The 15,082-nt window shown below is 45.1% G+C and overlaps 1 protein-coding gene across 1 annotated transcript in view; it reads right to left on the reverse strand.

Annotated features, from left to right (window-relative positions):
* The window catches only part of LOC131924092 (IgGFc-binding protein-like), a 36,447-nt gene extending 34,794 nt beyond the window's left edge, over positions 1 to 1,653 (reverse strand). Inside the window, exon 1 of the mRNA XM_059279316.1 lies at positions 1,599 to 1,653. Coding sequence (XP_059135299.1) covers positions 1,599 to 1,653 — 55 coding nt within the window. The remainder of the gene's footprint in view (positions 1 to 1,598) is intronic.
* Positions 1,654 to 15,082: the final 13,429 nt, after the last annotated feature.

A 15,082-nucleotide genomic window follows, 5' to 3' on the forward strand; every position in this document is an offset into this window, starting at 1 on the left:
AGCCACATCACCCATTTGGAGGCCCCGGGAACCAATGGTGCCCCCATGGTTGTATGTCAGTTTTGTGGTCTGACTGGCTACAACATAGGCTAGATCATAGCGGGACTGGGAGGTCAGAGGGGGGACCACATAGTGGGTTCCCCAGGCAGATGTGGGTAGCAGTTGCTCCACTACATGGTTGCAGTTCGTGTGCTTCTGGACACAACTGTGGCCGGAAAGAACAGCCACTGGACTACTGGCTGTGACCCTCGATCCGGAGAGATCTGCTGTGCTCTGTAACTGGGCTACTTCATAAGGCTGCAGAGTCACAGTTAACGTACTACCAGCTGGACGGAAAGTGCCATGGAATGTCACTCCTGCCTTCAAGCTGATAGTAACTGAGGCACCTGCTCTGCCAGCCACCACAGCAAACTCCTTCACATATTGGGCAGAGATGCCAGGGGGTGTGAGCACGAAGTACTCTGTGCCCAGGGCTCCAACAGGCCAGAGCAAGGTTAGCTCCGCTGTTCTAGGCTTGGCATTTAATGCCTGCACAGAGACGGGGTGGTCCGAGTGGACCACTACCGCATGCCGGAAAGTGCCGCTGCCACTCATCTCTGCTTTGGCATTGATGTTGACCACGACTGACTCCCCAGGCTTCACTGTGACCTTCTGTGAGGTGTCATCCGCCTGGCTGAGGATGGTGACAGAGGCGATGCTCTCTGACAGACTGGAGATGAAGAGGTGGAGAGAGGCCGTGCCGTACCCCGGCTGGTAATTCTGCAGGAAGGCCGTGAGGAATTCTTCCCCACCAGTGTTCCTGGAGTTCACTGTGGCCTCCTGGGTCAACCCTTAAGAAAACGCAGGTGTGGGTCCACTTATTCGTCCCCTTGCAAACCCAGCCCGCCGGCCTGTACCTGAGAACCTCTTGAAATAACTCCCCCTCTGCTCCCACGTCCCTCCTCACTCATGCAGCCCTCATCTACACGCCGCCGTTCTGGCTTTCGCTGCCCCAACACCTGAGCGCTTTGCACAGTGCTCTTGAACTCAAATGCAGCAGGGCCAGATGAGGCCTAGAAATGAGTGAGATAGTCCAGAAGGTGACTGTGGACCCTGGAGCACCACGCTCCACCTGAAACAGCTTTTTCTGGTTGTTAATATGAAAGATTGGAGCCTTTCAAAAGTGGCACACATTTACATTTTTCAAGAAAAGCTGTTTGGCTAACTGAAGTTCTAAATGAAGTTTCCATTCAATCTGTATAATTTCTGTCCTAATATGACTAGGGGATTTGTGTGAAGCGGGTGGAGGGGGAAAGGGATTGTAGAAATGTGGACAGAGTGTCTGTGAGAACCAGAGGGTAGGGGGCTCTTCAGTGTGTGTGTGCATGCGTGCATACGTGCGTGCGTGCGTGTGTCTGTGTGTGTGAATGAGAGAGAGAGAAGCATAAATGAATTCTATCGTATTTCTTGCATTACCTAAGGGCCTCTTCAATTTCAGCTGCTTCTGTCTCATTTAAGTTAGCCTTGGGGGATGGCACTGAGAGGGGCCAAAACTTGAGGGTGCTGACCTGGGCAAGCAGAGTTTTCCCAGACATGAATGGGGGCTTGATCTGACTTACCCCACAGGAGGGTTGCTCCGGCCCAGAGGGCCCACCAGCTCCACAGGGATCCCATGCCTGCAGCAGGGGGAGAGGGAGGTCAGAGGATGCTGTCCTGTTGGAGACCATTCCAGGTGGAACAGAAGGGACAGTCTCAGGACAAGGACCACCTGGGTGTAAGGAGGGCTCAAGTGGGAAGGGAAGCTGAATAGATAGGACCAGATGGGTTTGAGGTGGGGGGTGAGGCTGGGCATGAGATGAGGAGGTCAGGATCAAAGGCAATGGATGGGGTAGCCAGGGGTCTGAAGGTAGCGGTAAAGAGGTGGTCTAAAACCCAGATCCAGAAGAGGGTGTTAGTTGTCCCCCTTCTGCAGAGAACCTCAGTCCTTCTCACCTGCAGGTCCCGGAGCTGCAGGACCAGATTGAAAGCTAGGCTATATAGTGGAGATTCCTGGCTCCTTCGGCCACACCCTGGGTCACCTGACAAGCCCATCATGCCAACTTCCTGCTCTCAGACCAGGTGGAATGGGGAGCCCTGAAGACCTGCCAAGGGTGGAGGATGAGTCTGTAGCCTGTGTTCTGAGAGAGGTGTGAGAACAGCTGGTGCCTACACCCTGGGAGCTTATGGATCAATTCAGTCCTGGAAGGGCGGCGTCCTTATGGAGACAGCTGGAGAGCAGCATGTTGAGATCCTGGGTCCCTGGGCAGGGTTAGGGTAGTGGTTAGGGTTTGAAATCGAGATGGGAGGTGGCAGCTAGTCATGTTTGCTGGCTCACTGGCCAGATTACTTTCTTTGACCCCTGCCAGAAACAACAGTGAAGCACTCATATCCGGGCCCTAGTTCCTTGCGATCCCAAGCTGAGCCATTGCACATTCTTTCCAGTCACCAGTGGAGGATGGTGTCTGCGGGTGGGCAGGGGTGTGAGGCCTCGACCCAGGCCTGTGATGTGTATCCTAACATGCTTACCCCAAGTCCATCGAGGTCTCCCGGGTTTCTCACCTAGGAAGTGGAAACATGGATGTCTTTGCTGGGCTCCTTGATGTTCTGAGGTGTTCTTTAACTATTGGGGCAGGGAAGGGGTAAAGCGGGGAGGCCTGGAACTCAGGCTGTGTGTGACAAAGGCCAGAGGTCTCTATTTCCTGATTCCACAAGACCTTGAGGGTTTCACTTCCTGGAGAATTATTTGGTTTGGAATTTTTCTGCTTTCTGTGGTTTTGTCATCCCTCTCCCTTTTTCTTCCTTCCTTCTTTCTTTTGTACCCTTAGAAGGGGCTGACTGGACAGGTTTTGAGTGACTCTGTGCCTCCCCATTACCCTGTACCTGGTCTGAGATGAGGCATGGGGGCAGGTGGTGTAGTGAGAGGCAAGGTGGTGTGGACTTTCTAGGCTGGGGTCAGCATGTCTCATGGGCCATGCCATACTCTCCTGATCCCTACTTTGGAGGTCAATGTTTGCCGAGGAGTCTCCTCAGGAACGGCAGCTGCAGAGCCTAGCATCCTCTGTCAACACCCCCTCCCAGCTCCTCCTCCCTTATCGCTGAGGCCCAGACTTGTGTGCACCTGGGTGGGTGGAGGATCTTCCCTCTAGGGCTGTGACTTCTCATATAACCACTCAGGGCCAGTGTTCAGAGGGGAAGATAAAGCTTTGGTACTGATAGGGCCCTCACGTCAATCAGGCAAGAGAAGTGAGTCAACAGGAGGCTGGATGGAAGCCAGAGATGAGCAGAGACAAGTGGGTGCAGGCAAGGGGTGGGAGTCCCGGAGAGTGAGGACTTGGGGAGGACAGAGGCACAGTATCCTCAGGGAACCCCTCTGAGAGCCAGGAGAGAACATGGCAGAGTCCCTGAGGGAAACACGGCCTGGAAAGAGAAGGTACCAGGATTCCCAAGGATGAAAGTGATGTTAAACGAAGATGACAAACCACTCCATGTGGTTACCTCTCTTCTCCTTTCAGACACTCAGAGAAATGAGATGTGAGGAGGAAAACATCAGGGCACAGTGTTCTCAGAGATAATTCTGACCCCCTTTCCACGCACTCCTCTAAGCCTTAGTGTCTCCCCTGACTGAAACCAAAGAGAAACCTACCCTTTGATCACTGCACTCCGCAGATGGATGCCTCAGAAACAGGGTGGTGGAGCAAGTCTCATGAACATTGTAACTTGGTAACTCCTTGGGACCTTGTCTGTTACTCCTTTCAGGGTTCAAAGTGTGTGTGTGTGTGTGTGTGTGTGTGTGTGTGTGTGTGTGTGTGTGTGTGCGCGCACTCATGCATATGTGTGTATTATGATACAGTCCTGTGCCCTACCCCAGATTATTTATATTCTCAGGAATCTCACTAACAACCCCGGAAATAACCTACAGGGACACTTCCTTATGGTCAAAGAAATCATATTCATCCTGACCACGACAGCTTTCCTCTGAGCCCAAGGGTGTTTAAATTTGAACCCTTGAGCCTCTCCTTATATATGAGGCAGGCAACACCATTCCAGACCCTGGGGGAGCCTCTGAGACCCTGGGGGAGCCTCTGACTTGTCTGGGCTCTACAAGCCAGGACACAGGGCAAATGATTTACTGTGTCCAGCTAAGGTCTGGTTTTGCTGGAAGTTTCTAATTGCATTCCTTCACACTCTGGATCCCATGATCTGACTTGTACATGCACAGAAACTGCTCTAAGTTTTCCAATGATCTGTTCCTTGCCACACGGTTCTAGCTCCTTCTCTGTAATATCAAACATCAGTGTTTCCTCATTGAAACTGTCTTGGCTTCCATATCACTTTCTGGATTTTGTGATACTTTGGTCTGTTTCCTACATGCACATCTTCAATGCTGGTAACTTTTAGATTCCTTTTATGGTCTTTCTATTATTCTTCTCCAGAATGCAACCATGTTTGCCCATGCTGTTCAACAGAATGTCCAATGATGATGGACACTTTCTCTCCTCTGCCTGTGGTAGACAATTCAGCTGTTGAACTCATGAGGCTACTGAGCACTTGAAACGTGGCAAGTGTAATGGAGGAGCTGGATTTTTTTATTTAGTGTATTTAAAACGAGGACCTGCACCCAGTGTCCACATTTGCTACCACACAACACTAGAGCTGTTACTACACAGGCTCTATGCCATCTACTCATCAGGATGCTTATTTGCTCTGCCATCCACATACCTAGTCATTTACTCTATATTCCCTTTTCATTCCTTTGGTTTCCTTATAGACAACTGTTCTGATGTGATCCATGAGTCTATTTTTCCCAGTATCTGATTGAAATAAGATACAATATTAATAAGTAAACAAACCATAAACGTATATAGCTCATTAAATCACCTCAAATAAATACACCCTTACAATCTTCAGGTGAAGTCCTTATAAGCCAGGTGAAGTCTTTAGCAAGAACATTCCAGCATCCCAGAGACACTTTTCATGCTCCCAACCTCTTGAAAGCTAGTGACTAGTTTGGCTTCTAATATCATAGGTTATTTTGTTTTTGAATTCTGTATAAATAGAATCATGTTTGTCTTGTTTTGTGATTATCTACTTTTAATCAGTGGCTTCTTTGCCCAAGTAACTATATTTTATTTTCAATGTGACATGATATTCAGTTTTATGAAAACATAGTTATCTATGAACATTTGGGTTGTTTTTACTTTAGCTAATGTTTTTGTGCATGTACACAATTTCTTTGGAAAGTAGTGTGACGTTCCAAATTGTAAATTTCCCAGGTTGCTGGACTAAGATTTAGATTCTGTCAATATTTTCTCAAAACTAAGGCACTAATTTCAACTTGCCCAGTGTGTATGACCTGCTGACCTGGAACTGGAGTTCCAGAGGGTTGTGAGCCACCGTGCGCGTGGTGGAGCCAAACCTGGCTCCTCTGCAAGAGCAGCTGCTGCTGTCAGTAGCTGAGCCACCTCTCCAGACCCTGGCCTGCCTGCGGTTTCAGTCTGGGCTCGTCAGTGAGACTGAACACATTTTCACGTGTTTATTGGCCATTTGGATCTTTCCCAATATTTTCCATTGCTTGTCTAACTGATCTGTATGGATTCTTTCTATAGTCTGAACATAAACTGTTTGTTGGTTATGTATTTTGCAAATATTCCCCCCTTCTCTGTGATCTGGCTTTTAATATTCCTAAGAATGAAAAAGGATCTTAATTTTAACACAGTCTATTTTGAAACTGGCCTTTTCTTGTGACAATATTGAGTATTCCAATCCATGAACATTATTTTTCCATTTATTTATATCTTGATCTCACCAGTATTTTGAAATTTCTCAGAACACAAATCTACTTATTCTGTTAGATTTACTACGGAATTTTATCTTTTTCTGGTGCAATTATAAATGGTAGTATGCTTTTAACTTTAGAGTCCACGCTTTCATTGTTAGTGTACAGACACACATTCAGTTTTTGTCAAGTTGGGCCTTCTTGTTTTTCCCAAAATTTGATCTCTCTTCCTTTTCTCATATTCTTGCTGTCTTCCGAATGGTTCAGAGCTCAGAGAGTTGGTTCTCTCTTTCCACCTTTTTATGTGGCTTCTGGGGAGCAAACTCAGGTCATCAGGCTTATGTGGCAAAGGTCTCTGCCCATTAATCCATCTCACTAGTCCTTGTCAGTCCTTTGAACTGTCAAATGCCCTTTTGCACCGACTGAAATGATCTTACGGTGTTGCCACTCATTCTGTTAATGTGCTGTGCCATGTTTATTGTGTTGCATATGTTGAAACGTCCTTGCATCTCTGAAATTAACCCCACATGTCATACTAATTAGAATGATCTAATTGATGTCTGATTCTGTTTGCTAATCTTCTGTTGAGGTTTTTTTTTTTTTGTATTTGTTTATCAAGAATATTGGTATTCCTTTCTTCTGCCTTTCCTTTTGTTTGTTTGAGACAAGGTCTTTCTACATAGCCCTGGCTGCCATGGAACTCACTATGTAGACCAGGTTAGCCTCAAATTCACAGAGATTTGACCCCCAAGTGCTGGAATTAAAGGCATTTGCCACCATACCAGGCTATTCTGCCTTTCTTTTTTATTATGATTTGTGATGATCAGTTTTCATTGCCAACTGGTCTGGATTTAGAATCACCTAGGAAACAGAACTCTGGATGTGTCTGTGAGGACATTTCTAGCATGTTTCAACTAAGGGTCTCTCTCTCTCTCTCTCTCTCTCTCTCTCTCTCTCTCTCTCTATCTATCTATCTATATACATATATATCTATATACATATATATCAGTTTGTGTATGATTACTGCTCTCTACTCTTATCCAAGTTTATAGTGAGAAAGATCAGTAAAGGGGGCAAAACATTTTATATACATTATAAACATTGTATATATACATTTTATATGTATTGGTGTTTTGCCATGGGTGTTGGGTCCCTTGGAACTGGAATTACAGACAGTTGTGAGCTACCATGTGGGTGCTGGGAGTTGAACTCGGGTCCTCTGGGAGAGCGGTCAATGCTCTTAACCAATGAGCCATCATCATCTCTCCAGCCTACTAAGGAGTGGGTTTTTGTTGTTGTTGTTGTTTTGGTTTGGTTTGGTTTGGTTTTTCGAGACAGGGTTTCTCTGTGTAGCTTTGCGCCTTTCCTGGAACTCACTTGGTAGCCCAGGCTGGCCTTGAACTCACAGAGATCCACCTGGCTCTGCCTCCCGAGTGCTGGGATTAAAGGTGTGTGCTACCACCGCCTGGCAAGGAGTGTTTTAACTATTCCTTTTTATTTAGTCTGGGACCCTACCATAAATGTTAGCAGCCACCAACACTGATTAAAAAGGACTAGAGAAAATACGCTGAGTACCAGCACTCATGTCCCTATGTGCTGATTGTGACTGCAATGTGACCAGCCACCTCATGGTCCCATTGACATGTCTTCCCCACTGTGACAAACCACTCCCTTAAACTGTGAGATAAATAAACTTTTTTCATGAGTTGCTTTTCTCACAGCAATGAAAAAAAAAGTAACTAACACGGAAGTTTGGTACCTAGAATTGGGGCTGTTGCTGTGACACACCTGATCATGTGGTTTGTGGGTCTTTGGAACTGATTTTCTTCAGGAATGTGGAAGTGTTTGGAAGACAGTTTAAAGAAGCCCTAGATGAAGCCAGGCAGTGGTAGTGCATACCTTTAATCCCAGGAAGCAGAGGCAGGTGGATTTCTGAATTCCAGGCCAGCCTGGTCTACAAAGTGAGTTCCAGGACAGCCAGGGCTGTTACAGAGAAACCTTTTTCGATGCTATAACAGAGTGTAATAGGATATTCTGGCTCGTGTTGGAATGATGTCAAAAAGGTGGGCAGTGAAAACTGTGCTCGAGATTTCATAGGGAGAATAAAACTACCAAAACTGGAACAGAGGCCCATGTGTTACACCCCGTTAAAAAACCAAATCTGCCTCGGGAACTCAAGTGAGGCTGAATTCAAAAGCAATAGACTAATTTGTTTACAAGAGGAAATTTCAAGACAGCATTCAGTTTGTGTATGATCCCTGCTCTTGGCTCGTATCCAGGTTTACAGTGAGAAAGATCAGCAAAGGGGGCAAAATGGTATGAAAAGTATGCTCTTGGCAAGGCAAGGACATGGACAAGTTTAAAGTTGCAGACAAGTAGGGTGAGGAGAAAGCAGTCATGATTGTTAGGGAAATTAGCATGATTAAGAAGAAATCTTGAACGTTTCACTGTAATAATAGGAAAGCTGCTTTTAGGACAAGAACTACCTTATAAAAAGCTCCTGTGTGTAAAACTGAAACTCCTTCTGAGAGACTGAGCTAAGAACACAGCTAAAGGGATCTTCTGCTCAAAAGTAACCACCTAAGTGTTTTCTCAGGTTCAGTTGCCAAGGTACACAGACCACAGCTGCAGTGGAAGATGGCCAGATCATATCTGAAGGTGACGGCAGCACTGGCCAAATGGTACTGGCAAAATACAAGACGGGGTGGAGAGACGGCTCGGCCGTTCAAGGCTAGGCTCACAACCAAAAAACAGAAGAGTGATGGGATCGTAGAGCCTTACTGCAAGGTTCCAGAAAGCTGCTAAGTTCAGGCTGTAAGTGTTATAGCTCTGAGGGGAAAGATTCCCCAATGCAAGTGTTGAACCTCTGAAGGGAAAGGTATCCTGGCAGTCAGGAGCCAAGGGATACCACAAAGTCTCACTGCACAACAAACCTCACACAAGAAATATATTGGGAAAGACACAAGAAGGTGGCTGCCTCTGCCTGGATGAGCAGCAGAGAACTGAGTGGGAGGCAGCCTTGTATAGGGTTTCTTGGGAGTGGAGTTTTCCAGAGTGGGAATTGGTGGGTTTTCAAAACCTGGAAGTGAGCTTGGACTTTTTACCCTACACAAGCAATGTGTGACAGAGTCAGATTCAATGCAAAAAGTTCCATTATGTAGGGTAGTGAATGTGAAACCTAAGCTGCAATGTTGGACATTGGAGATGCTAGGACCATGGAATGTCTCTCCAGGAAAGTTGTAGTCATGGAATGAAACTGGCCCAATGGAGGGGGTGGATATCATCACATTGGCTACAAGTGGCGAACCTGGAGGAACAGGGTTACCTACAGCTGTTGGAAGTGAGATGATGCTACCAAGAGCCCAAGATGGCAGGCATAAAGCTTAAGATTTGGTGTTTGCTCTACTGGATTTCTATCTTGCTATGAGCCAAGGCGCCCCCCCCCCCCCCCCGTGCGTGCCCCATTTTAGGATGGGAATATTTACCATGTCATTGTATATTGGAAGTAGATAACTTCTGTAAAACAGATGCTCAGAGTTAAGGAATTACCTAGTCTCAGCAGATGCCCTGCCTTTACTATTTTGAGTAAATGTTAGAAACTGCTAAGTTTTTGGAGACTTTTAGTGATGATCTAAATTTATTTTTCATTGTGAGATAAATATGAGACTTTTAGGAGCTGAAAATGAAATGTTATGATTTAAAAGTGATGTTTTGGGTGCCAAGTTGACAAGGGGAGGACTTGAGACCGTCAATTTTCACTGTCAGGTGGACTGGATTTAGAATCAGCTGAGATGCACTCCTGGATATGTCTGTGAGGGTATTTCTAGAGTTTCATTTGAGCAAAGACCCACCCCCTACTAATGAGATGGCACTATTCTATGGCCTGAGATCCCAGGCTGAACAAAGATGAACAGAGGAGAAAGTGGACTGAGTCTTAGACTCACCTCTTTCTGCTCTAACTGGACCCACTGTGGCTGGCCACCTCACACTCCACTACTGTGCTTTCTCCATCAAAACGGACTGCACTCCCTCAAACCAGGGGCCCAAATAAAGCTTTCCTTCCTGAAGTCACTTTTATCAAGTATTTCTTTAAACAGCAACAAGAAAAGTAACTAGACATTGTGTCCATGTCATCTATGGCTTGGTATCTGTGGCATGCTGGCCTTGTAGGATGTGTTAGAAACTTAATTTTCAGACCAATGCTGTTGTTCATACTAATCTACGAAGATCCTTTGTGGTGTCAGAGCTACAGTGATCTGTGGTGTCAGATGTAATGTCTCTCTTTCACCTTTCACTTTACTTATTTGGACATTCTCTCTTAGTCCAAGTAGTGGTATACCTGTTTCCAGTGCTTGAAGACAGCAAAGGAAAGAGGCATTAGGAATCTACTTGCTGATATTTATACATTCACAGTTCATCAAGCATCGACTGAAGTCCCAACAGGTCCCTATCAGCTTTGCTTTAACAGTCAGCAGCTGTCAACCAATACAATGCCGATTTATACTAAACAATAAAAATGAACTGTTAACACACAATAATATGATTAAATTTCAGAATAATTAGACTGAGTGAAAGAGCACATGCTATTTAATTATATGAATTTCTAAGGTGTAGTTTCAAAGGTAGAAGGAAAATATAAAGGGACATAAAAAGAACATTAGAGTGTAGAAGATATATTTATCATCTTAATTCTGTTGATATGTATATATAAAAATATTAAACTGTACCAAATTGTACACTTTAAATATGTGCCCATGGATTGGGCCAGTAAGACAGACCAGTGGATAAAGGGACTAGCCACTGAGCCTTACAATCTGACTTCTACCCCGAGGTCCCACATGGCAGAAGGATCAGACTCCCACAAGTTATCTTCTGACCTGCACACATGTGCCCTGGCATACACACGCCCCCAACCCCTAAATAAAAAGCAATAGAATCTGAAATATGTATTAGTTGTTACAGATTGGTTGTAGCTACTTCATAAAGGTATTATTTAAGAAAGTGAAATAGATGTAAGTGTACCAAGTTACATGGATAATCTGTATACTAAAAGGAAAAAAAGAGCCGGGCAGCGGTGGCACATGCCTTTAATTTGAGCACTTGGGAGGCAGAGCCAGGCAGATCTCTGTGAGTTCGAGGCCAGCCTGGTCTACAGAGCGAGATCCAAGACATGCACCAAAACGACACAGAGAAACCCTATCTCGAAAAACCAAAATAAATAAATAAATAAATTTAAAATAAGAAAAGGGAAAAAAGAATAAAAATGGAAATCAAAGGCTTACATAGGCCTATCACATTATACAGATCAGAAGCGCCAATATTGTTACAATGCCAAGTCTTCCCGAATGCAATCCACATACAAATTCTAGCAGAATTTTTGGTATATTATGGAAATATGCAAATCATACACATATGTGTGAAGAGAATCTGGGCTAAGAGTGTGGGCAGTTCTTAGAAGTTTTCTTTAACTCTGAAAATTCAAACTGAAAAGATTTTTGAAAAAGTTTTTTTTTTTTTTTTTTTGAGACAGGATCTCACAGCCTGCTATGTAGATCAGGCATGTGCCTGCCTCTGCTTCCCAAGTGCTGGGATTAAAGGCATGCACCACTGCGCCTGGTCTTAATTTTTCTTTTTAAAGTATTATTTTGTGAATACTTCACGAACTCCTTTAAATTGTATTATAGGCCGTAATGAATGTCTCATAGTGGACAGATGGCTTAGAGTTAAAATACTAACTACTCGAGCAGATGACCTAGGTTCAATTCCCAGCTCCCACACATCACAACCAGCTGTAACTCCAGTCCCAGGGGATCAGACATACATACAGGAACAGCACACATGCACATGAAATTAAACGATAAAATGAAAAAAAGTGTTTAAGTTTACTTAACCTAGTAACTGTTGTTAGAAACCAATTCACAATTGGTTCCCTCAAGTGCAACGTTTCTTCATTTTACTATTATTCATACTCTCTTCTGAGAGGTTCAACCCTTCTTCCATCTCTCTCCTAGCATGGGGAAGGTGCTCCGTTAGAGCAGTCCTGGGGACCAGATGAGTGCACACCACGCCTCAGACGGTGGGCCGAAGCACAAAGACTTTTGTTTTTGTTTTTGTTTTTTTAAGGTTTATTTATTTATTGTGTATACAGTATTCTGCCTGCATGTAACCCTGCAGGCCAGAAGATGGCGCCAGATCTCATTACAGATGGTTGTGAGCCTCCATGTGGTTGCTGGGAATTGAACTCAGGACCTTTGGAAGAACAAGCAGTGCTCTTAACCTCTGAGCCATCTCTCCAGCCCCACAAAGACGTTTTAAATGAAACGCCAACACTGTAAAGTTCAAAGACTTTAATTAAGAGTCTGGGTCCCCCGTCATTTTGAGGGTGTGCTGGGCATCAACACATGTAGCAGCCATCTAGCACTGAACTCTACTCACCCCCAGCACTCAGCCTTGGACTTCTCTGAAACGTCAGGCCTAGGAACGATAAGCTGACACTCTGGCCTGGCTGTTTTTTTTTTTTTTTTTTTTTTTTCTTGGTTTTTCAAGACAAGGTTTCTCTGTGTAGCTTTGCGCTTTTCCTGGGACTCACTTGGTAGCCCAGGCTGGCCTCGAACTCACAGAGATCCGCCTGGCTCTGCCTCCCGAGTGCTGGGATTAAAGGCGTGCGCCACCACCGCCCGGCTATGGCCTGGCTGTTTTAACTGGAGCTGGTGCCAGGTGCTTTCTGTAAATGAGAACTGCCTTCTCAATCAGCCTGGAGATCTTCGTTTACTTGTTTGCCTGCTCCTGTCTACTGAGCCTCTCCCAAGGCCCTAAGTCCCAGCTACGAGACCAGTTAGGATTTCTTTGCCATGGTGGTGGATCAGAGAGAAAGCAAGCTCTGCGCTTAAATCTGAAGAGATGAACTGAAGTGAGCCTTCTTGATTCTAGCTTCCCTATGTGTTGAATAGCCCCCGCGGGCTGCTCTGGGGAGTGTGATGAAGGGTCTTAATAATACAGTACAGGGAAAGGTGGGTCTAGCTTGCAAAACTCCTGAGAGCATTGGATCTCCTAAATCTTGAAAAAGACTGGCTTACCTGTGTAAGATGTTCGACACATCAATAATAACTATCGACGATGTTACGACTCTGGACTCTGACTTGAATGCCATCTCTGTGATTTCTTGCTGAGTGTGTGGCAAGTAACTTCACTTCCAGAGCCTGGTTCTCATGCAGGACCTGAGGACATAGAAAAACCAGAGCTCTCACTTCAAGTGCCACTCTGAGGATTAAATCTGATGGTATGCATAAAGCACTTAAGAATCATTAGCGTAGCCAGTGTGGTGATGCACACCTTTAACCTCAGCACTCAGGAGACAGAGGCAGGTGGATCTCTGAGTTCGAGGCCAGCCTGGTCTAAAGAGTGAGTTCCAAGCCAGTCAACAGCTATAGGGAGTGATCTCAAAAACCAAAACTGAAACAAATTACACAACTACTTCTTATTTCTGCCCTCAACTTTCTAAGGCTGCTGTGGAAGATAAGAAAATGAGGTAAAGTATGTAACAGGGTCCCAGACCTTAACACAACTGACTCCATGATGGAAGAGCCATTCAGGCTGTAAAACTCAGCACACAGACAGTACCACCAGCCAAAACAAAAACCTAGACCTAATCCATCAAAGTCCATGGCTCTGGGAAAGTCTCTAAATGCACTAACCCTGCTTTTGGGGCTCTGAGTTCTGCTTCTGGCTAACTCTTCTCATTAACTGAAGTATGTCAACCAGGATATGGCTTTGTGCTTAGAAGCTCACCCTGAGAAAGGTCCAATGCTACACTGAGATCTTAAACACCCAGTGTAAAGACTTTATTGGCTTAAACTCATATCCAAGCAGTCTTCTCTGGTGGATATGCCACAACAGTGCTGGTCAAGGACCACGCAGAACTGGGCATGGTGCTTGGAAACTGGAGTGACTAGAAGCAAAGGGCGGATCATGGATTTGAAGTCATAGATTTTAAGCTGTAAGGTTATGGAATGTCTAGTAGTATAAGGTGAAAGGTAGAATTAAAAAGTTGTCCATTCTTTTCTTGTTGTTTTCCCTCTGAGGAAAATTAAAAATGTTTGGACTGTAAACAGAGAGGCTGGGCCAGGTGTGACTAACCTCTGAGTTTCTGAGCATAGAGCTGGCACTGGGCAGGAACCACTGGTGTTGTGGAACATTTAACTATGTAAAGGTGTGTTGCATTTGTTTAACTATGTAGAGATGTGTTGCTGTTTTACCTTGACTGCCTAAGGCTCCTGATTGGTCTAATAAAAAGCTGAATGGTCAACAGCTAGGCAGTACAGGGATAGGCAGGGCTGGCAGGCAGAAAGAATAAGGAGGAAGAATCTAGGCTTGAGAGAGAACACGAGGTAGAGAGGGAGACACCCGGGGTCAGCCAGGCAGGCAGCTGCCAGACAGACAGACACAGAGTAGGGCATACAGAATGAAAGAAAGGTAAAAGGGGCTGAGGCAAAATGTACATGAGGAGAAATAGGTTAAATTAAGTTATAAGAGCTAGTGGACCAAGCATAAGATAAGGCCAAGCATTCATAACTAATATTAAGTCTCTGTGTCAAGGTTTGGGAGCTGGCTGGCGGCCCAAAGAAAGCCTGCTACATATTGGTTCTCTCTGTGAACAGCAGAAGTGATTCTCACTGCACTCCAGTTTTCTCATCTGTAAATGTTGATGAAATCAGCAGATCATGGGCTGGAATTTGTCTGGCCGAAAGTAAGCGTATAGTGTTTGGTGTAACAATACCCAATATTGGTCAATATTGGAAAATATTCTGGTCAATGTGTACAAACTGGTTCCTGGTATGGCAACTAAGCTAAACATATTCTTTGCTGTGGCAGTGCTGTGGATATCACTCTGTATAAATAAAATGCTGATTGGCCAGTAGCCAGGCAGGAAGTATAGGCGGGACAAAGAGTAGAGAATTCTGGGAAGTGGAAGGCTGAGGCAGAGAGACACTGCCAGCTACCACCATGACAAGCAGCACGTGAAGATGCTGGTAAGCCATGAGCCACGTGGCAAAGTATAGATTAATAGAAATGGGCTGAATATAAGAGTAAGAGCTAGACAACAATAGGCCTGAGCTAATGGCCAAGCAGTTTAAATAATATAAGCATCTGTATGTTTATTTTATAAGTGGGCTAAGGGACTGCTGGGGTTTGGCAGGACCTGGAGAGAAAACTCTCCAGCTACGCTTTGCCCCTATGGCCTCCAATTCTGCTCAGTTACAAAAGCTCATTTCCATGTCTGTGAACATG

Source organism: Peromyscus eremicus, chromosome 1 (assembly GCF_949786415.1).
Source record: "Peromyscus eremicus chromosome 1, PerEre_H2_v1, whole genome shotgun sequence".
In the NCBI taxonomy this organism is placed as follows: domain Eukaryota; kingdom Metazoa; phylum Chordata; class Mammalia; order Rodentia; family Cricetidae; genus Peromyscus; species Peromyscus eremicus.